The 23,224-nt window shown below is 52.0% G+C and overlaps 1 protein-coding gene across 1 annotated transcript in view; it reads right to left on the minus strand.

Moving 5' to 3' along the window:
- Tmem132e (transmembrane protein 132E) overlaps positions 1–23,224 on the minus strand; it is a 49,290-nt gene that overhangs the window by 10,588 nt on the left and 15,478 nt on the right. The window contains exon 4 of the mRNA XM_013016283.1: positions 142–1,072. Within this exon, the coding sequence (XP_012871737.1) occupies positions 142–1,072 (931 nt within the window). The remainder of the gene's footprint in view (positions 1–141; positions 1,073–23,224) is intronic.

Below are 23,224 nucleotides of genomic sequence, written 5' to 3' on the forward strand. Positions count from 1 at the left end.
GTTGCTCAAATGATACCTGGGAAAACTGGGATGAGGATGCCAGCTGAATCAGGATCCAGGCTGGGACCCCTGCAAAGGGTCAAGGATACATTTGACTACAGAGGAGAAGACAATCCCGCCCTTCCGCCCACCTCCACTTACCTGAGTGTGAAATGCTCCACGCTGGGGCTGGCGGGCGCCGAGGAGTTGGGCGCCAGGTAGAGGAGGATGCTGAGCACCTCGCCAGGCTTGAGTGGCCGATCCGGCAGGCGGATCATCAGGTTACTATCCAGTCGGTGCTCCTGCACGGTCCTCCGGGGAGGTGGGCGGAACAGGCTGATGCTGCCGATGCGCAGGAGCGGGTGCTGCGTGGGGCTCTCAGCGCGCGCCCCTGCCACGGATCCCGGGCCCCGCCGTGCGCCCCCGCAGCCTCCCGCCGCATCCGGGGCATGCAGGGTGTAATAGAGCTCGGCCTGCTGGCTCTCCGCTGCCGTCTCGGGTTCCAGGCCGTCCGGGGACTTGCGGCGGGCGCTGGCAGGCACCGCCGGGGCTGGGGGCCCGAACCAAGCCAGGGGCAGCTCGGCGCGCACCAGACAGGTGGCCAGGCCTCCGCGGAGGCGACAGGAGCTCTTGACCTCGCGTGCGTCCCGGAAGGCGTGCAGACGGACGCAGGGCAGCCGCTCGGTGACCCCGAAGTCATCCCAGTCCCGGCCGGCCACGTAGAAGAGCACCTGCGCCACGGGCGCCGAGGCGGGCACGCGGGCGCGCACGATGAAAGCGCGCACCTTCCAGTTGACCGTCAGGCGCTCGGGGATGTCCAGGGTGCTGGATGGCTGCAGCAGCTCCCGTGCCACCGCCTGGCTGGTGCTGAAGGGTCCCAGGGACACGTTGAGGACCGGCAGCTCCTTGGTCTGGAACACCACGAAGGGCTCCGAGCGCTGCAGGGAACCGTTGGCCACGGCAGGCGATGGAGGGCGAGTCTCCCGCAGGAAGAAGGCCAGCCGCGTGTGGGACAGGCGGTAGCTGACAGGGAGCACTGGGCTAGCCTGCGACCCTGGGGGACTGGGACTGGCCGGGTGGGAACGGCCCGATGCTGGGGACACACAAAGCAAAAGAGGCTCAAGGGTCACGAGAGATGGCGTTGGGGTGCCCCAGCCCTTCAGAACCAGGCTGGTCCTCCATCATGGTTGGGTACCCTGCCTGGCGCCACTTGTGTTCACTACCTTTGCTTCGTTTCTTCACCTGCAACCCAGGGGTAAAGGGATCCCCATCACAAGGCTCTGTGGGGTTCCTCAGAATTTCAAGACCCCCAAAAAGAACATAGAAAAAGCTTCCTGCCTCAGAATGGCTCTGAGGACTTTCCAAAAAAAAAAAAAATCTGTGCACAAAGGGCGGATCTTGGGCTCTCACATCAGAAGTGCTCCACCCTCCCCTCTGCCCATCCCTACACCCCAACTGATGTGTGCATGGTGCTTGGCCAGCATTGACTTATTTCATACTAAAATCAATCTTTACAGTAGGAATTATAGTCTCCAGTTCCTCATTCAATTATAATCTCCTGTCTGCCTATAGCTTAGAACTATTATTATTATTATTATTATTATTGTGCATATCAATTCTGGAGGTTGAATTTAAGGCCTCACGCTCCTGCTTGTTTTTTTTTTTTTTTTGTTCAAGGTGGGTGCTCTGCTGCTTGAACCACCTCTCTGCTTACTCCACGGTTTCTTTGAGGAGGGTAAGGTGGGAGGCAGGGAGAACATTATCCTTGTATCTTACCAATAAAGAAGCTAAAGTCGAAGGCACTTGTGATTTCCCCAAGTCACACAGGCAAAGGGTCAGCCACAGGATTTGAACCAGGGCCTCAGCCCTTTACAACACCAACTTTTTCAGAAGGTGTCAAGTGTGCTTCTCCCTTTCACCGAACATGATGCAAGCAGGAATTCTGTCCCTGGTCTCTCAATCCTAAGTGTGGTCCTCTCCCCAGCAGTCCTGGAAGCTCCCAATTCTAATAATCTCACCTCTTCACTCAGTGCTATGTCCTGAGATGTCCTCTGCCCTCAGTTCTGGCGTCACTGATTGATGATGCTGCCTAACTGGGCTCTCCTTCCTCAATCTCCCTTTCCATGCTGGTTTTCCTCCTCCGCACCCCACAGTAACCACAGTGTCCTTTTCTTGGGCACAGACAGGCCCTCCATGCCCAGTCAAGGACCAGAAAGGACTCACGACGGAGGCCTGGAGGTGGTGATCCTTTTCAGGATCTTCTTAGGAGCTCTCTGAGTCTGGCTCTTCAACTTGAAAATCAGGGCAATAGTGACAGTCTCCTAGGATGCCATTTGTCATTTGTTTCTGTGTTTGAGAATCACATAAGCAAACGCTATAAATTCTGTAACACAATGCAAACACGGGCAGGTATTATTGAAGAATCTTTCCTCCCTGCTGACAGAATAAAACCCACATCTACCTCACTCCTGAGAGCAGCATTCAGGGCCGAGTGCCTATGGCCTCTGGGCTCCTCTTCTGAGCCTCCACTGGCCAAGTAACTGGATACCTCACTGTGGTCTTTGTTCCAGGTTTTATTTCCCTCCCTTGCTCCCTGCATCCAATTCTGTCTTCTTCCAAATCTGAATCTGGCTGCAAGGCCCAATTCCAACACTGCCTTCTCCAGGAAGCCTTCCAATGGATGTCTCAATGTCTGGGAATATCCTCAGATCTCTGTCCTTGGACACATGGCTTCACCTACTGCCGTGTGTGTGTGTGTGTGTGTGTGTGTGTGTGAGAGAGAGAGAGAGAGAGAGAGAGAGAGTCAATTTCTATGGCCTTGCCCCAGGTCAGGCTTCAAGAAATCACAATCAAGCTTTTGTGAATGACTGCCGACCCTTTGGTCCCAAAGAGGCGAGTTAAACAGTAGTAGGTGTTCGGCGCAGTTCATGCATATTTATCATTTTCTTGATGCCAATCCAACACTGGCAGTTTCCCAACCATCCACACCCAATTTCTCACGAAAGCAGTGAACTACAAAACCCTGCTCCCTCCTATTTAAATTCTACAGGGCAATGACCTCATTCAAAACAAAACGGTTGGCAGAAGCGCTTGCTAAGCATGTGAGAAGCAACGGGTTCTACCCCCAACATTGCAACAAAATAAAGCCAACTGAGCAAACAAAAATAAAACCAAGGCAATTGGCTTGGGGCCTAGCAAGGGCATTGGGGTCAGTTATGGGGGCATTGGGTTTCTCCTGAGTAGCCTATGTCCCTGGTCCTTGGGCATGAGACAGACGGCTTCTCTGTTTTCAGGAGGCTGTAGGCCCAGGCCTGTCCTTCCTGCTGGAGTGCCTGTATAGGGCTCTGGTGGCTTCTGAGCTAGAGGAGGCTAGCAGAGTCAACTATGGGGTCAGGAGACAAGAGAATCCTTCTGACTGGTGCCTAGAATCCTCACCCCTGATGACCCCTCGAAGGTTCCAGAATGTATCTCTGCAGCTTGGGAGGCTGGCCCTAAGGCATGCATGTTGGGAACCCAGGCAAGATCCTAAGCTGGCATAGCAGCTGGTCATCTGCATTGAAAGCAGCAGGAAGCCGGCAAAGAAGATGGGGCTTTGGGCTCAAAGTCATGACCTCTCCCCACCACAGACTCTCAAGCCTGGGCAAGTTGCTTCCCGTTTTGAGTCTCAGTATCCACCTCTCAGACTGCAGGGTGACACCAGCTCCATCCATTTCCTAGAGGCAGTGACTGTGGCTGAAAGACCCAGAGCAGCCCCCAGGAGCATCAGCACATATGGGGGGAGGTACAGGGGGTTCGTTACTCAGACCCTGGGACTACACATCCTTAGGCTTGGAGAAGGGCAGCATACCATTTAGTGCCATTTGCTCCATCTCAGTATCCCAATTATATAGCCAAGCATCTGGACCCCTTGGAGGTACAGTGGGGACAGAGGTCACCAGATGGGCACCAGTGGCATGATGGGAAGGGACTGAGGAACATGGTTGCATGCTCCCTCTGCCTCCTAGAGTGAGGAGCTGCTCTGGTAAAATGAAGATCCTGGATTATCCAAACTGTCCTGGATGTTCCCAGAATCTGCTGAGCAAATACTTCTGCCTCAGGCCTCGAGTGTGGTGTTCCCTAGCCAGAAACTCGGTTCCCTTGACAGTGTGTCTTTACAGCTTTGTTCAGGGACCTGTGTCCTGGGCATCCCATCCAAAAGGGCATGTCCTTCTCCCCTTCTCTATCCATCCTCTTCCTTCATCGATTTTCTTTGGAGCTCTTTGCCACCACCTAACTCTCACAGGCTCTGCTTGTATCTGTTGGCCTTCTGCAGGCCGCATGGCTCTGCTCCCTGCTCTAACTCCAGTGCTTTGAGTACAGCCTGATGCAGGATAGGCCCTAAGCCAACATTTACTGAAAAGATGGAATTCCCTGGATGAGCTGCCAACCCCACCTGGCCACCTGGGTGTGCTGTGGGGTGAGGAGTTCCGGTCTATGAGGGAGTAGACTGGGTGGTTTCAGTGGGCTGGGGTGGAGGCTCCTCATGTCCTCTTCCATGGAGTGTCTGAGTGGGGAAGTGTGTACACTAAGAAATCAGCTGATATTCAGAAAGAGAGCAAAGCTTGAACCTTGGCTTGGGCTATAACCCTAGCTACCAGGGCAGTACAGATCAAGGGATGGAGGTTTGAGGCCAGTCTAGACATGGAAGTTCAAGAGAACTCTATCTCCATCAATGCCTGGGCTCAGTGGGCACATACCTGTCATCCTAGCAACACAGGGAGCAAAAATAGGAAGATCGCAGTTCAGGCTGTGATCAGGCATACAGCATGAAAAGAATCAACTCCAAAAGGGACTGGAAGTGTGGCTCAAGTGATAGAGCACCTGTCTAGAGAACACAGGTGTGAACACCAAAGAAAAGGGGAGGCAGAAGTATGTTATTATGTCACCCGGGAGTCTCATGTCCCCAGTGTGAATCACCTGTATCCTTCTGGGGCCCTGAGGTCCCCTCTGTGGCAGAGCCAGGGGAAGCACTCATTTCTGTTCCCTGCTTGCTTAGTTTGCAGTAGAAAGGAAGTCATTTTCTCAGGCCTCGGTTTCTCTAGGAGATGGGGAGGTGAGGTAGCCTTGGAAGCATTGCCCTATGGCTGGAGGGTGGCAGGGAGGCCTGGTAGATCACTCAGCAGGCAGGCCAGGTTTCCAGAGACCATGGGTGTAAATGCCTGAGTGTGTGAGTGTGTGTGTGTGTGACACATGTATGCGCTGACACATACCTGTACCTCAGCACAGAGCTCTGATCTCAAGATACCATGGAGTAAAACCTAAAGAGGAGAAGCTGCTGGAAGGTTTCTTGAAGGAAGACAGGTGGAGGGAAGACAGTGGACAAGCTACACAAAGAGAGAGGGGTCAAGCCAGGGGTGTGTGTAGTGAGAGAGAGAGAGAGAGAGAGACAGACAGACAGACAGACAGACAGACAGATGGAGGGAGAAAGAGAGGAAGATGGAGAGAGAGGGAGGGAGGAGAAGAGGCTCAGAGGTGAGACAGGTTGGAAGTGGTAACTTGGACCTCGTTGGACATAACACAAAGGAGTAAAGGAGTTTCCCACAGCCTCCAGGCTGTGTACACACACATGCATACAAGTGCAAACACACACACACACACACACACACACACACACACTACCCCGGTGCACCCCATGCCTTCAGCCCCACTGTTTATTGCAGTTTCCTGGACCGACTCTGAACCCCAACCCGCCCCCATTCCCTGTGTTTCAGCCCCAGCTCATGCACAGAGCAGGTTGGTCCTGCCTGCCCGTGGCTCCACTCTGCTTTGGAGTACATGTGTGCCCCTGGAAGACCCTCCCTCAGAGAAGGGGCTTCTCTGAATTGTTTCTGCCTTGGATGGTTATTAGGAGTTCAATCGTGTCCCCCTAGCTCATACTCCCAGGATCTCAGAATGGAGATTTACGGTCTCTGAAGAAGTAGTGGAGAACTGAAATGAGACCTACAGTGTGACAGGTGTCTTTGCATGGAGGACAGCTGGACAGATATACACAGAGGGAAGGTGATGTGGGACAGAGGGAGGAGACAGGCCTTTGCCACACAGCACCCTGCTAACACCTCCACCCCAGGCTTAAACACATCTCAGTTGCCTAGGCCACCCTGCTGTGGCATCGCGTTAAAACAGACCTAGCAAACAAACAAGGAGATCTGCTACTTCTGCCTCTCCTGGCCTCAATTTCCCAGAGGCAGCAAGCAGGGAGAGGAAGATAGTCTGGGATCAGGATCATCTGATTCTGCACGTAGGATAGTGATGTCCACCAAGGTGTCCATGCCAGTGGCCCTCACCTTGCCAGATGGACACCTGGTGAGTGAGCCCTCTCCCACAGGCTGAGTGGGTTCCCTCCACCCCACCAATGAAAGAGACAAGAGAAAGCATAGCAGGTTAAAGGTCTTGCAGAAGGATTACCCACCCAACCAGGGCTAGGTGGTCCCCATATCCTTTCAGATCCATCCTGAGCGGGGATACCCTGAATCTCCCTTCATGGTGCCCCCCACTGAAAGACAGTCCCCCACTCCTGCTTGCTGCAGCTGCTTTTTCTGTGCAGCCATGGCTCTGAAGGGTCAACAGCCTGGCCCTGGGGCAAGTGAGACACAGACCACCATGGACTCTCTGTAGCTGTCTCCCCTGGGGCCAGAGAGGCCACCCTGGGGCCAGCTCCTACGGCCCTTGGCCAGAGAGGAATTTTCTCAAGCTACCTCCACCACTAGAGGCATGAGCTTATGTTTTCACACATTTTATTTCCCCTGATAGAGTCTCACTATGTAGGCCAGACTGGCCTCCAGCCTCCAGATGGCCTTCTTGTCTGTCTCCCAAGTGTGTGTTTTATACTTCTGTTTTACCAGCTGGGCTGGGAGAAGACCAGCAATGCACAGTACAAGGTGTGACATTGACCAGGTCCTTAAAATGGCAGTAATGTGGCCAGGGGACCCGCCTGGGACTGGTGGACCTCCTCTTTATTCTCCACCTGGTGCTGGGCGTCCGGAAGCACACTTGGTTCTTCCCTCCCTTCCCATCATGACCTTATCCCCAGGGGTAGAGGGACATCAGGCCTTATGGAACACCTAAGTGAATCTTCATAAAGGCTTGGGGGAGTTGGGGTGGGGAGGGCTTCTGGCCATCTCCTGGTTTCTAATCAGGAACAGAAAAAAAATGAAAAAAATAAACCCACAATGAACATCATTAGCTTCAGTGAATGTAAGAGTGAGGGGCTAAGTGGGCATGCCAATGAGGTTGAAGGATATGAGGTTGCACGGGAGAGGGCTCAGCCTGTGCAACTCTGTGTGTGTGTGTGTGTGTGTGTGTGTATGTGTGTGCGTGTGCATGCACCTGCCCTACACATGTGTAGGGCCCCCGCAGGTCATGTTTGGGGATCCTCCCAGCATTTGATCCTAAGCTTATCCTAATGCAAAACAGCTTGAGAAAAAACAGTTAACAGAATCTAGGGATCCATCCAGGCTGCAACAATGGGGATTCACAGAGGAGAGTTGAGGTAAGTAATCCACGTGTCCATTGAGAGCTCAGGTGTTGTTAGCATCACAGAGGTTTAGTAGGAAAGGGTGGTGAAGGCAATGAAGATTTGTGACTGGTGCAATGTAAGGGTAGCAGTGAGCATGGTTAATGCCAAGCCTAAAATAGTGCCTGGATTGTAGAGTTGACAAGCAAGTCCTTTTGTTTCTGTTTTTGTTTTGGTCAGATCTATGAATGAATGAATGAATGAAAGAATGAATGTATTGGTGTGCAAATATATGTATGTATTATGGATAGATAAATGATGGATAGATAGATGTGTGGATGGATAGATTGATAGATAGATGAATGGATGGATAAATAAAATGGATGGGTAGACAAATGGATGGATGGATGGATGGATGGATGAATGGATGGATGAATGGATGGATGGGTAGATGGATGGATAGATTGATGGATGGATGAATGGAGTCATGGATGGATGGATTGATGGATGAATGAATGAATGGATGGGTGGATAGGTAGGTGGATGGATGGATAGATGGGTAGGTGGATGGATGATGGAATGAATGAATGAATGAGAGGAAGAAAGAGCCATGGTTTTTTTTGAAGGTCATAAGGATCCTAGAGGCCAGGATGGCTCTCCTCAGTGACCACCCAAACCCTGACCCAAGGCCTAGGGGGCAGGAGGGACTGGCTCTGGAGAAACACCACTGGCCCAGAAGAGCACAGTGGAGGAAGTAGAGCCCCAGTCTACACAGAAAAGAGTTCTGACCTGGGGATTGCTTTGGTCCCAGGCCTGCTCTCTGTGCCTTACTTTCCCACAAGTGAAAGGGAATTTAATAGCCTGTGGCAATGTGTATGCCTGGAAAGCGGAGTGCAGCTGTGGGGAAACCAAGTCATGAAGAAGAAGGCACCCAGTATTCGCCAGCACTTAAAGACATAGGGAATCCCTTTGCCAGACTGGTAGATGATGCACTTTTTTAGGAAGCGATTTCAAAATATATTTAACAATTTTCAATCCATTCATGCTCCTTTAAGGTAGCAAATCCTCCTTTCCCTTCCCCAGTCAGGAATCTCACAAGAGAAATGGGCTCAAAGGTTTACATAGAAAGATGTAACACAATGTAATACTGGTGATTGAAAAGCAAGAAAAGAACCAGAAATGTTCAAAAGTGGGGTTGGGTTAAATAGATGAGAATGTTCAAGTATGGAAAAAGGCATCCATTATAGATTATGTTTTCAAAAAAAATTTATCTACTGCGGTGGGGAAATACAAAGTTCCCACAGTAGCTCTGTGGTATGATACCTGTTCATATCCCCAGATGAAGACCCTGGGAGGAAATTCGTCAAAATGCTAATGGTGGTTATCTCTGGGAGGTGGGAATTATAGGTGATTGTTATTTTTTTACTTTATGCTTTTATGCATTTCCCAGTTGTCTGAAATAAACATGTATAGCTTGTAAAATTAGACAGGAAACAATAAATGCCTTTTAAAATGAAGGGAAGCGTTTGAAGCTGTTCCAAGAATAAAAATAAAGGAAACTGAAGAAGAAAAAAAAAGTGTGTGTAGTGGGGAGGGAGGAGTGGAGGAGAGAAAGGAAGATAGAACCTGTGTGGCCTAGAGTCACATTCAAGTCCCAGAGCTGATTATTTCCTAGGGGTATGATCTTAGGCACATTGCTAAACCTCTCTGAGCCTCCATCTCCATACCTGACCCATGTATCTCACAGAACTCATTTCATAAAACTGTCATGAATAAAGAAGCAAATTGGTTGGCATAGTGCCAGTGAACTAATTCATTCATTCACTCATTCCACACATTGGTCATTCTGTTTCAAGAAGATGAATGTGCTGACCTGTTTTCTCCAGCACTTGGTACACAGTGTGGCTCATGGAAGGTCCTCTGTCAACATCTGTTAAGTTAAACAGGACAAATAAGAGGTGACAGGGGTATGAAGCAAGGCCCCAAGGGCCCAGGCGTGGAAGCTAGAAAAAGTGCCAGCTACAGGGGCTCATAGGAACTGGTCTCTGCTGCTGGTCTGCTGTGGGACCTGGGCTTGGACCCCTCTGCCTTCGTAGGCCTCACCTTTCTTGGCTGGGGAGGACAATGGTCTCTTCAGGTATGCCATAGGCTGACATAGAAGTGGAGAGGAGGATTCCGATGGGAATGCAAATACACAAGAATGGAGAAATACCCCTGCACCTGGAGAGCCAGACAGGACCCCTCTGTGGTTTGGAACAGGTTAGTGCTTCCAGCAAAGATGTTTGGCTCAGAGAACAAGCAGGGTGCACAACATCACCCCAGCTCTGCTAGGCACTGTAGGGGCCCAGTGTGGAGATGCTTCAGGATTTGTCTAAGCTGTCCAAAGATGCTATCTACCTGGGGTAGTCCATAGGTGCATGTCCGCTTGGTCGGAATTCCAGAAGTAGAAAAAGGCATCCAGCAGATGTGGAAGAATGGCTGTCTCCCTTGAGGTCTGGGTGGAGAAAGACCTTTACCCAGCCAGCCCCGCATCAAGCTGCGTCTCTGTCCTCCAACCTCTGGGCTCCTTTCCCAGGCACCTTACAGTCCCTGTCATGGAGCTTTAGCCCTCTTCTCCAGGACCACTGTGGCGCTCCTCCAAGGCAGAGGGCTCCCCTTTCTTTGATGCCTGCACCCCCAACACGAGGGCCCAGTGCATCCTCAATCAGTGACTCCCAAAGCACCAGCTCCTGCCCCAGTGTTAGGTGGAAGGGCAGCAAAGCTCCCAGCAGCCTGCAGATGGCTGTGACTGACTCCTGGCAGCCCCAGGCTGTAAATCCTAGAGAGGCATTTCCCAGCACTGCCTCTACCTCACCCCCACCCAAGCAGCCGTAAGTCATCTGGGAGGAGAGACCTGCAGGATGGCGGTGCCCTCCTCCTCCCTCCCTCCCACCGCCTCCTCCCCCCCTGAGCTAAGTCCTCCCAGGAGACCTCCTCCCTGCCGGTGCAATCCAACAGTTAGCTTTCCTTCCATCTGTCTGGGAACTCCCCCACTTCTCAGCCAAGGGGGTGTCAGGGGCTTACACATTGATTTTACAGGAGGAAAAGGGTCACGGAGGCTGGGGTTGGGCTGGCTCTGCCATTTATCAGCTGTGTGCTCATGGGCTGGTGGTTTAGGGCTTCCCCTGCTAGCTTGGCTTCCTCAACTGTGAAACGGGGTGAGAAAAGTACCTCTCTCCTGTGTTTTAAGATCCCCGTGGAATGCCCCTGTGTTGGGTACACCACTGACGCTCCTGAAATACTAAGGGAGGGTTGTGGTCTTGATAGCTAACTGGACCCACACAGGGCCCAGAGATCCTCCAAGACCCCATGAATGGCTCCCTTCCCCTCCCCTCTCTCCCACATGGAACCCTGACACCAATCCTCTAGTGGTGTCACTGGTACACACACACACACACACACACACACACACACACACACACCAGCACCCCTGTCATACCTCTGGCCTGGGTTATCTGTCTTTACTCCTTTTGTATCCTCAGCCTCCAACCTTCTACCTGACCAGAGGCCGTGACTCAGCTGACTCTGGGAGAGTAGGGAAGGGCAAAGGAGTGATGTAGGAGGGGAGGGAAGGGCTAGGAAGAGGCGGAATGAGAGAATGAACCGAGTGCACTCACTGAGGGGCTAAGACCTGCTTCGTGAGAGCCCAGACACTGGGCCAGACACTGAGCCTCACAAAGCTGCAGTGGGGGCAGCCCTTGCTTGCTAGATCCAGCTGTGCAGTCTGGCTTCTGGGGAAAGTGAGGCCCAGCGAGCAAAGACATGCTCACAACAGTATACCACAGAACTCAGGTCTATTATTTTCTCTGCTGCCCGTTCCTCTCCAGGACACTTGGCCTGGTGGCCCTGGAGCTTCTAAAAGTCAGGAAGCAATCCCAGGGGGGTGACCTGGAGCCATCCCTGTGTCCTGGGAGATGGTCCTCTGCTTGCCTTTTAGCTTCTGCTCCCATGGGACCACGCACAGCTCCCTGGGGCACAGAGCTGGTAGAGTTCAGAGGTAGGATGGGCCTCATGGGGACAGGGTCTGTGAGATGAATGACTCAAGCTGGTGTCCCTAGGTTATGGGTTCCGAGTAGCCTGGGATGGATGGTGGTCATGGAGGCCCAGTACTGGGGAGAGATGTCCAGGCCAGGGGTGGGGTGGATATTGACTACTGGGACAGAAGTGGTGCACCTGGTAGGGCAAAGGTCTGGAATCTTCCCTGTCCTATGATCTGGAGGCTAGGGCTGCTAGTTTGTGACCTCAGGGGTGTGGCCAGGGCCTCCTGCAGGCCTGTTAAAACAAGATGGCTTTTTATTTCCTGCCATTCCGCCATCCCTGCCTTCACCACTCCCCCCCCACACACACTCTCCCTCCACCTGCAAACAGTTCTTTTATTTCTGGAAATCTGGAGGGCCCCCATCTCTTCCCCTGTCCTCCGGGGCAAACCCTTGTCCCTGCCCTCCATCTGCCCAGTCCAGATGGGCTTCCACGTGAGGTCCCTTTGGGTGATGATGAAGGCTAGTGGCTGGGACAGAGGATGGAGGAAAGGGGTGGGGCAGGAAGGCAGACTAGGAGGGGCTCATTGGTCTCCAGATCCAGGAGTTGGCCAGGAGCTGACCCTTTGTTCTTCAGGGTCCCCATTACCTATAACCCCTGCTCAAGCCAGTTCCTCACCCCCATCAGAGGCTTCCTATGCAGCTGGCAATATGGAGACACCCCCCTCCCTGCCCCGGAGAAAGTCATGGCTTCTTGGATTCCAGGAAAGAGAGGCTGAAGGCATGGAGTGGTGGAGATGTAGAGGGAGAGGAGAGGCAGAGAAAGAACATAGGAAGCAAGCAGGAATGGAGAGGGAGGAAAGGCAGGAGAATCCCTCTGTGTATGGGGGGGGGCAGACAGGGAGAGAGGAGCAATGGGAGGGAGGAGGGAACAGGGCAGGCGGAGGCTGGGGAGGGAGGTGGGGACCTGTTTGCCTGGTTGAGCCAGGAAGTGGGGGAGGGGCAGGGGCGGGGGAGGGAGGCCAAGAGTTACACTAAATGACTAATGTGCATTATCCTAATTATAGCCAAGCAAGCTGAGTCTCCCCACTGGTGCAGCCGCCTGCATCTCCTAATAAACAATTAGCCACAAACAACAGAGAGAGAGAGAGAGAGAGAGAGAGAGAGAGAGAGGGAGGGAGGGAGAGAGAGACAGAGACAGAGACAGAGAAGGGGGGAGGGAGAGACAGAAAGACAGAGACAGAGAGACAGAAAGAGAGAGAAATTCCAGCATTGACAGGATGAGTGGGGGTGAGGTTGGAGCTGGGCCCAAGGTGGAGGTCTGTAGGTTGAGGGCTAGAACAAACTGTTGGGGCCTTGCTATGTAGGGTGGGCCCTGAAGGGTCCAGATAATATTCAGAGGTAGTCTTGGGGTGCTAAGCACTGGACTCCGTGTGGCACTGCCCTGGTAATAACCTTGAGGATGTGGCCTCCTTTGTTCTTACAGAGGAAGGAATGGGAGCTCAGAGAGGCTAAGAGGCTTGCTGAAGCACACACAGCAGAGGGTGGGCCTCATCAGCCATCCTGACTTCCCTTGGCCCTGGGCCTAGGTCATGGGAGTGCTGGGGCCTGGCATTTGTGAAGCAGCCCATCCATGCAGGCCCTGAGCCGCTCTGGAGGGCAGCATGGTTATAAAAAAAATGGAAAATGTAGTTTCTCCCGAGTCCACAGAGCACTGGCTTAGTGGAGGAGCTCAGCTGTTTCCAGGGTAGCTCTGCTCTGGTCCCCACTGGTATTACAGCTTAAAGATGGGAGGATGCTCCAAGGTCTTAGTGCAGGGTGGGTGGCACCTAGAACCCCAGTTCTAAGTGGAGGCTGTATCAGGGCTGCAGGCTGGGCACAGCAGAGAACCACACAGAGCAATCTCAGGTGGGTAAGGTCCCCTGTCTCTCGGGAGGAGGTGCCCTCTTCTTCATCCCTGCTTGTCTCCTGACTCATGAGGTGCTGGCTGGTTCTCCATGTCAGTTACAAGCATCTCCATCTTCCTGGCGATCCCAGAAGCTCCCGGCTCGTGGCTAGAGTTTAAGGAGCCTCAAGAACCAGGTGCTTAGCCAGGAAAGCCCAGGTACATGCTGGGAGTGGGGTTTGGGGCCTGGCCACCTACAAGGAGGTGTCAGGGCCTTGCACCCTGTAAGTGGAGACTCGGGTTGAGATGACTTCCTGGAGAACAAGAACCAGCTTTCCCTGGATTGCCCGGGACTCTTGTCCATCCTCAGAATGAGGCCACCTCTGTCTTCTATCAGTCCCACACACTGGTGCCTGCAGTGTCCAGCAGGCCTGAGCCCCGAGTGCTTCTCGGAATGGGGAAGAGGAAGAAGGTTCCTGAGAACTGAGCCTGCCTCTGGATAATCAGAACCAGAACCGGACTCAACTTCTCCATCCACAAAATGGGACAGGTGAAAAGAACAGGGAGCTGGGACCAGTGCTTTGCTCACCTGATACCTTCTCCCTCCCTATCTCAGCTCCCCCAGGGCCCCTCCCTGACTGGCTCTGCTCTCTCCACCTCCCTGAGCCAAGGCCCAAGTATAGAGCCTAGCCTGGCTCTCCTTACACTGTATCTGAGCTGACAGCAGTCTAATTTTGACTCTGCCCTGTGCCTTGGCCATGCTGTTTCCTCTGTGCACTGGACACATTGAACCGCCTTCCACTTGTCCTTGTCTTCTTCCAGGCATCACCTTCTCTAGGAGGTCTTCCTTGACTACCCCTGAGAGGGAGGGCAGGCATTGGACAGTGGAGCTGTTTGGACCCTTTGTTCTGTACTTCTCTCTGCATGCTCTACTTTCTCTTAGATGGAGATCTTGCTCCGGGCAGGAACCCTGACTTCCTCAGTGTGGCCAGAGTGTCTGGTCCACCACGAGGGCAGCTTGAGACTGACAGATGCTCAAAACACATTCAACAAGTAAATATTTATCCAGACCTGCTTTGCAAAGACCCTGCTGGGAGCCGCCAGGGGAGACAGAGATAAAGAAGATCGGTTCTGCCCTGAAGGAAGGTGCTGGCTAACAGGAGCCCAGGCACGTACATAAATAACCGTGCTAAAAGGTGGGCAGTGCTGGGAGCTTGTGCAGGAGCGTGGCTCCCTGGGCTCGCTGCCAGCCGGCTGGCAGGGCCCACTCACCGGGCATCCTGATCGAGGGAGGAGGAGTTGGAAGGCTGTTCATGACCCCAGGGCAGAAATTCAGCCAGGGGCTGGGTGAAGTGGGGAGCTGGGCGGGGTCTGGAGGTCTCAGGTAGAAGAGGGTAGAGAGTGGGGTCAGGGACTGATGGTGGGCATGTAGTGTTGAAACTGGACTAGCAACATGGCACCCGGGGCGAGGGGCATGGGTTTTAGGGGCTCCTTGTCCCTTGGAGCCATGGGGCTCTGTGAAGTGACTCAGGTCCCAGGGCTGCCTTTACGGCTCTCCCCTGCATTGCTACACAGCAATTCCAGAATGGATCCTGTACCTTTCAAAGTTTGCTCACTATGCTGTGACAATGGGGAGCCAGTAAGATTCTTTTTTTCTTTTTATCAGTTGTGGGGCTTGAACTCTGAGCCTGGGCTCTGTCCCTCAGCTCTTCAGCTCAAGGCAAGTGCTCTACCATTTGAGCCATAGCACCACTTCTGGTTTTCTGGTGGTTTTTATTAGAGAGAAGAGGCTCATGGACTTTTCTGTCCGGGCTGGCTTTGAACCTCCATCCTCAGATCTTAGCTTCCTGAGTAGCTAGGATTATAGGCATGAGCCACCAGCACCTGGCATCAGTAAGATTCTTGAGCAGGAGGAGAGTGGCACCATGGATGGCTGCATGCCTTGCCCTCCCTCCCTTCTTCCCTCCTCACATCCACTCAGACAGCAGGCCAAGGCTGGGGAAACAATGGAACTGCCCAGTGATGTAGCTAAATGTTCTTGTTTTGTTTTTTGCCGGTCCTGGGGCTTGAGTTTACTCAGGACCTGCACACTATCCCTGAGCTTTTTTGCTCAAGGCTTGCATTTTACACTGCCACTTTGAGCCACAGCTCCTCTTCCAGTTTGCAGGTGGTTAATTGAAGATAGTCTCACTAACGTCACTGCCTGGGCTGGCTTTAAACCTCGATCTTCAGATCTCAGCCTCCTGAGTAGCTAGCTAGCATTATGGGTGTGAGCCACCAGCACCCGGTGAATCAGCTGATTCATGGTGTCTACTGTGAGGGCTAATGGGAAAGTTTCCTGTGGTATCTTTACTGCCCTAGACTCCTGACCCCAAATGTCAGTGTTCAACTGGACATTTTTGAGGCTCTCTCCAACCCTCTGAGTCTAGGCGAGAACACACAAACGCTGGTGCCAAGAGAGGGCTCTTATGTGCCCTGAAATGCCCACAGCTGGTCTTGTCGCCAGGCACCTCCATCCACAGTCTGAGATGGGCAGGCCACAGAGTCATAATCCTAGTGATTCTCTGTATACTCCAACTTGGGGTAAGGGTATAAAGTCCCACTCAGGTCAAAGTCTGGGTTTAGGATGTAACTCAATGGTAGAATACTTGCCTAGTATACATGAGGTCCTGGGTTCAATAACCAGTCCTCCCATATAAACAAATAAATAGAAGGTGCATGTGTGCTAAATGCGAATTCATTTTCCAAAGCGAGTCAGGAACAGCCACACTACCATTCATTGTGTCCTCTGCCTTCATTGTGTTCTGTGCCTTCCATGGTCCCACCAGAGAATATGCACGTGAAATCTTTCTTTCTTGTTTTTCTCTTTTCCTCCCTCCTTCTCTCCCTTTCTCTCTTTCTCTCTTTCTCTCTCCTTCTTTCCCTCCTTCCTTCCTTCCTTCCATCCTTCCTTTCTTCCTCCTTCCTTCCTTCCTTCCTTCCTCCCCTCCCTTCCCCTTCCTTCCTTCCTTCCTTCCTTCCTTCCTTCCTTCCTTCCTTCCTTCCTCCCTTCTTTCCTTCCTTTCTTTCTCTTTCTTTCTATGGGGCTGGGTTTGAACTATGGCCTCATGCCCTCTCATGAGTGAGCAGTCTTGGTTGGTGTTCTACCACTTGAGCCATGTCTCCAACCCAGATTTTTGCTAATTAATTGGAGATGAGATACTCTGATCTCTCTCTCTCTCTCTCTCTCTCTCTCTCTCTCTCACACACACACACACACACACACACAGGCATGATTACAGGCATGAGCCACTGAAATCCTGCTGTTCTCAAGTTTAAATAGAGGACAAAACACCTCAGCCATCCAAGGTCCAAGATTACAGATCTGGAACTCAGATCTGGGTCTAATACCAAAGCACCTGCAAAAGTCCTGTGGAAGAGCAAGGTTGGGTTTCATAAAACCATGTATTTGGTCTTTGTCCTCTGTTTCCCTCTGTTCCCAGCACAGAGTTTCTAAAAACCCTCGTTATTGCTCCGTTTTAGGGGTGAGAGGAGAATCCTTTGATATGCATAATGAGTCCCTTTCAACCACCCCAGAGTTTATGCTAATGAGCTGACTTCTAGAGGATGCTGTGGTTGCCAGGGGAACTAAGCACATGATGATGAGAGAGTTGGGATTTTCAGCCCCACCCCCTGACCTCTGGGTGGAGCCGGGGATTGGAGATTGAGTTGCTCACCAATGACCACTGACTGGTTCACTCCTGACAGTATGGGAACACCTCAACTGCAGGGCTGGAGAGTGGCTGACTAGTGGAATATAGGATGGTGATAGGGACAGAGGACCCTGCATGCGGGACTCCTCCAGATCTCACCCTAGACACTTCTTCTCTGAGCCACCCACTTAGATCCTTCCCAATGGACTGGCAAGAGCAGGCAATGTTGCCCAAGTTGTTTGAGCCATGACACAACCATGGAGTCTGAAGAAAGGTTAATGGTAGTGAAGAGGGACAGAAGTGTGGGAACTCTGGCCATCCCATCCTTGCAATCGGCATCTCCTGCAGAGGACAGTCTTGTGGATTACACCCTTAACCTGTGAGAGCGATCTCTGTAGATTTGGGGCTAGACACACAGTCTCACAAGTGCATTGAATGCACAGTTGGTGTCTGCAGAGACCTGGAAAATCACCTGGTGTAAGGAAAAAAAAGAATGTGGGTCCCCCGACCCCAGCTGACATGAGGTAAGACTTCCCTAAATACAGATTGAGTGAGATTGGTGGATGGAATTTGTGGGAAGGCAGGCTTAGAAGTAAAACAGAATGAGTAATTTCTTAGCTACCCTGGCTGTGAAAGGGTTGTCTAGTCGGGTAGTGAGTTCCTGGTGGGTCCACAGAAGGATCCCAGACCCTTGTGTCTCACTGTTTTCTGTTGGAGAGATGCTCCTGTATGGCAGAAGGCTGCCATGAATGCCACCCACCTTTGACACTCTGGGAGGCTGCCCTGCAAGGGACAGGTCGGGAAGATGGGACTGAAGCTGGAGGAACTTAAAACAGCTCATTAGGGAAGTCTATGGTTTGGACTTGGAATGTCACCCCAAAGGCCCATGCATGTAGTAAAAGCCTGGTCCTCAAACTGGCACTGGGAATGGTGGCACCTTTAGGAGGCGGGACCTATAGTGGGAGGTCTTCAGGTCATTGGGGGCGTGGCCTTGAAGGGAATTGTGGGACCTCTAGCTTCTTCATCTTTCTCTCTGTACTTTCTGGCCAGGAGGAGAGCAGTTTTGCTCTGTACCTGCTTTGGCTGCAAGGTGCTAGTCTATCATGGACTGGAATGTTCAAGGCTATTGGTAGAAATCAACCTTTATTCTACATGAATATGATCATAATTATCTCAGCCTCTTGTTATGGTGATGCATAACTATCAGCTCGGTAGGCTATTGCCCACAGCCTTATGTGGTTTAGTCCCTCCCTCTCTCAAGGGACCCCAACAGGAGCTGAGGCTGGGCTGAGCACCTCTTTCCTAGAGATGGGCTTTTCCAGCAGTCATGGAGGAAAGGTAAAGTTGAGTGGTAGAGAAAATCTAGAATGCTCATCCAGGTGGTTCTTTTCCAGCCCTTGCTGTGTGACTTAGGTGTGTCTCTCCAGGTCCCAGAGCATGAGTTCCTGTGCTTGCAGTGGCTCAGGCCCTTTCCAGTTCTGACTTCTGGACCTCTATATTCTTGGGTGGTCCAAACTTTTTTGTTTTTAAAATTTTATTTGTTTTTTAGGTGGTGACTGAGCTCAGAGTCTTGGGCTTGTTAGACCACCCCTAGTCCCTTCTGTCCCTTCTTCCCATCCAATTTTTTTTTTTATATTTTGTGCTGGTCCCGGGAGTTGAACTTAGCACCTGGGCATGCTGTCCCTGAGCTTTTGTGCTCAAGGCTGAGACTACCTCTTGAGCCACAGCTCCACTTCTAGCTTTCCTTAGTAATTAATTGGAGATAACAGTCTCATGGACTTTTCCTGCCTGGGCTGGTTTTGAATCTCAATCCTCAGATCTCAGCCTCCTGAGTAGTTAGGATGACAGGCGTGAGCCACTGGTGCTCGACTCCTTTTACCCCCTCCTTTTTTCTCATTTTTAGTTTGTTTTTCAGATAGGGTCTCATGCTTTTGCCTGGGTCCATCACATTGTGATGCTCTGACCACTGCCTCCTGAATAGCTGGGATTAAAGATGTGTGTTGGTTGCCATATCTACTTGGTGCAAAATTCCTCAGGCCCTGAAATAGTAAGACAAGCCCTAGGCTGGTGATGGCCTGTGGGAGGAGAGCCCTTCCCTTGCTCCTGACCTGGGGCTTGCTCTGCCCATAGACTTTAGCTAATGAGACTCCAGCCTATAGGGCACACACAGACAATGCAGATGTGCTTGCACCACTAAGCCTGTTCACCAGGACAAGAATGCATCCCAATTGGGGCCTTATGCAAACAGGTAGGGAGGAAGGTAGACAGAGCAGGACCTATCCAGCCAGTGGAGCTCAGCCTGGCTCAGCCATACCTCCAACACCTGGGCAGCTCACAAGAAGCAAATTCTCCTGGCTGCAGTCCATAACATCAGGAGGAGGGTCACCACAACATTTAGCTCCTTTCCTAGACACGTGGAGTCCTGGAGCTCTCACTGGCCTGGGAAATTCTACCACCTTCAGCCCTTCCTCTGCCCATGGGGGGGGCGTGGCTTGCACTAGCCACAGGACAGAGCCTGGTCTGTCTGTCTGAATGGCAAGCTGGATAGCAGGTCAGGGGTGGACTATGTGAGTGTCCAGGTGGGGCTTGGGTTGGTGAAGACCCGCCTGGTCCTCCCCAAAGAGGCCAGAGTACAGAGTGCCCCTGACTCCCGATGACAAATGGAGATACTTTGTCTGGATCCAGTCTTGAAGTGCAGTGTGGCTCCGGAGCGGGTCCAGCCTCACTTATCACACGGTTCATGGTCCGAGAGCCCCAATTGCCCGTGTGACAGCTGGGTGCCAGGGACCCAAGGCTGCTCACTTAGGACTTCATGGCTGATTACATCAGGAAACACAAGCAGTGACTCAAGCAGCAGGGGAGGGGCATGGCCGCCCCTGCCCCCTCACCCTATGCAACCCTTTCACCTGCTGGGTCCTGCAGGGCCATCAGTGACCCTGAGCAGCCAGGGCAGCTGGGCTCAGCACTGATGATGCCAGGTTAGCTTCTGGACCCTCAGAGATTTCCTACCTCCCCCCTGCCCCATCTCCAAGCTCAGTCCTGCTTCTTCTCAGCGGTGTGACCTTGAGCAAGTTGCTTAACCTTGTTGGGCCTCAGCCATATGACCTTAAAAACACAAATACATCCCCCACCCAAGGGTGGTCACTGTAGGGCTGAGCTGCTGGGGCCTCCTGGCCTACCATGGTGCCTGGCACACTTAGAGCGAGCACTCAGTAATACATGCTGCCAGTGACGATTAATCATAAATCATTCTCGATAGACTTTGGCTTATCTCTTCCTCCAAGGGTGTTCATTTATTGATGGCTTATTTGGTCCTTAAAGGGTTTGCCGTGTGCCAGGTGGATCTTGGAGAGGCCACAGTTGGTCTCCAAGGGGGACAGGCCTGTAAGCGGCTGACAGAGCTTCCCAAGGTGTGCAGTGCAGGGGTGTCGCTCTCACTTGGGAAGCTGAGAAGACTCCTAGTAGGTGGAGTGTAGAGGGATTTGTCAGGAAGCAGGGCACCCACCATGGCACAGGCCTGTCATCTGACTACTTGGGAGGCTGAGACAAGGGGGATTGAGGATTGAGTGAAAAGTTAGTGAGACCCTATCTCACCATCTCAAAGAACAAAGTGGGTGGGGTAGTTCCTTTCTGTCATCTCTGTTACTCACAAGGCAAACGTAGGATTACATCATGAGGCTGCCCTTGGCAAAAATGTGAGCTTCTTCCTGACAATTGGCTGAGGCAAAAAGGGAGGGAGGCATGGTTTGAGTGGTAAAGCACTTGCATAGTAAGTACAAGGCTGTGAGTTCAAACTCAAGTCTCTCTCTCTCTCTCTCTCTCTCACACACACACATGCTCATCCTGAGAATATTGTGTGTGTGCTCTCTCACACACACACACACATGCTCATCCTGAGAATATTGTGTGTGTGTGTGTGTGTGAGAGAGAGAGAGAGAGAGAGAGAATGTTAAAAGAAGAAAGTAACAAAGGGATAATGGCGCAGGGCAGCAGGCGAGGCCAGACCACAGAAAGGGGGTTCCTTGGAAACCACCCCATGGGGACCCTGGCAGCAGGACTCCTCTGGACCACAGCTTCAGGGCCCTGGGGAAACTGTAGGAGCCAGTAAGTACCTGGTACCCATAATGTCAGTGGAGCACTGGCTGGAGTCTGAATGTTGGGCTTGGATCCCTCTCCTTCCACAGTTCCCTCTAGAGGAGCCCTAATGCCCTGGAAGACAGTAAACTCTGGGGGGGGGCAGCTGTAGACTGATGGCTGTGCAGATCCCTGGACAATGGTGGGGGTCAGAGGTCCCCAAAGATCCCCGAGCCTGGGGCTTCCTGAGGGGAGAGGGAGAAAAGGAATCTTGAAGCTAGTGGCTGCCTGTCCTCGCTTTCAGTCCACTCAGGCCCCAGTGGGGCCAGAGCCATTACCTAGAAGGGACTTCCGTCAACAAAGACAAATTGGCTTAATTGACCCAAATTAGCAGCCAGGAGAGAAGGCCCAACAGCCCAGCTGCTGGTGCATTTAATCACTGTCACCCTGTGTGGTAAGGGACAGTCCCCTCCCCCAAGGCCATCAGGGTCATCTCCCCTGTGAATGGCTGCCTCTCTGGGGTATTCCATCAGCTGGAGGCAGGGCTGGGACTTTGAGGGGACAAAGACAGCCTGTGGTCAGAGCTCTAAAGAGCTAGCTGACAGTGTGGCTGCAGTAGAGATGCCTGACCTGGGACCTCAAGCCCCTGGTCAAAAGCAGCCCCTAGGAAAGGGAAGGTCTCTTTGGGACCCTAAGTGTGTGGGTGCTCTAATCACAGGACTTCTGTGGAGAAGATGGTGCCTCTTGGACTTTGTGGAGGGCAACAGAATAGCTGTCTCAGCCCAGGCCTCAGAGTCTCTCAATGCTGGAATGAAGTCGGTAGGGACCCCCAAAAAACCTTTACCAGGGTGCAGGTAGAGAGCCCTCTGTGGCCTCTGACTGCACTCTCTTCAAGACTCTCTCTCTCTCTTTTTCTCTGTATACCTGGTGAGATGTTGGGAGGAATGGTGGTCTGTGCATCTTTCAAACACATAGCCTGATGGGAGTTTCCTGCAGTGTTCTTAAGGTACCTGTTTTTCTGACTGTCGGGGTCCTCTGAGATCTGGAGTAGAATTTCCCTCTGGGTATGTGACATCAACACTCCAAAAGTTTCAGAGTTTAGACTATTTTAGAGTTTGGTCTTTGGAGAGGGCATATTCAGCTTGTAGTAATTCTCAGCGTTTACATTCCCAGGTTACCCCACTCAACAGATGTCACCCATAAGTCTTCCAGTAACTGTCCAAGGAACCAACTATGTATTTGATGTGGCACAATGGTAGTTCTAGGAGGGTTCTCCTGAGCTCTGGGGACCCAATTAGGGAACAATGTGTGTGTGTGTGTGTGTGTGTGTGTGTGTGTGTGTGTGTGTAAGAGAGAGAGAGGGAACAAGAAAGAGCAAGAAAGAGAGAGGGATTGAAGGAGATAGTGAATGAAAATGTTTCTCTCAAAATCTTTTTTTTTTTTGCAGGTCCTGGGGCTTGAACTCAGGGCCTGGGCTCTGTCCCTGAGCCTCTCTGTGCTCAAGACTAACACTCTACCACTTGAACCACAGAACCCCTTCCGGCTTTTTCTGAGTAGTTAATTGAAGATAAAAGAGACTTTCCTGCCCAACTTGGCTTTGAACGATGAGCTTCAGATCTCAGCCTCCTGCATAGCTAGGATTATAGGCATGAGACACTGGTGCCCGGCTCAAAACCATTTTAAAACCCTCTTGCCAATGTACATTCTATGCTCCACCTCCCTGCTCTGTACAAGGCAGATTGGCCAGGTGCCCAACTGTCAGAATACAGATGGCCCCTTCCCTCTTCCTTCTGCCTCCTGATACACTAGGAAGTTGTGCCCTGGAATTGGGTTTCTTTCCTAGTTTCCTATTAACCGGGTACAAATTTGCAATCTCTAGGCTAGGATGTGGGTCCCCTTGCTTCAAATATACCCCTCAGTGTGTCACTGTGATTGAAAACCTCCTGCCTGGCTGTTCTGTTTTCTTTTCCTTGAGTCCTGAGGACCACGATTCACATCTGTGTCTCCCCTCTGTGCCCTCGCTCCATGACACCACGGCAACAGCATCCAACACACACACACACACACAGATGGTTCCATGGTGACA

The sequence above is a fragment of the Dipodomys ordii genome, unplaced genomic scaffold (genome assembly GCF_000151885.1).
Source record: "Dipodomys ordii isolate 6190 unplaced genomic scaffold, Dord_2.0 Scaffold31, whole genome shotgun sequence".
NCBI lineage: Eukaryota > Metazoa > Chordata > Mammalia > Rodentia > Heteromyidae > Dipodomys > Dipodomys ordii.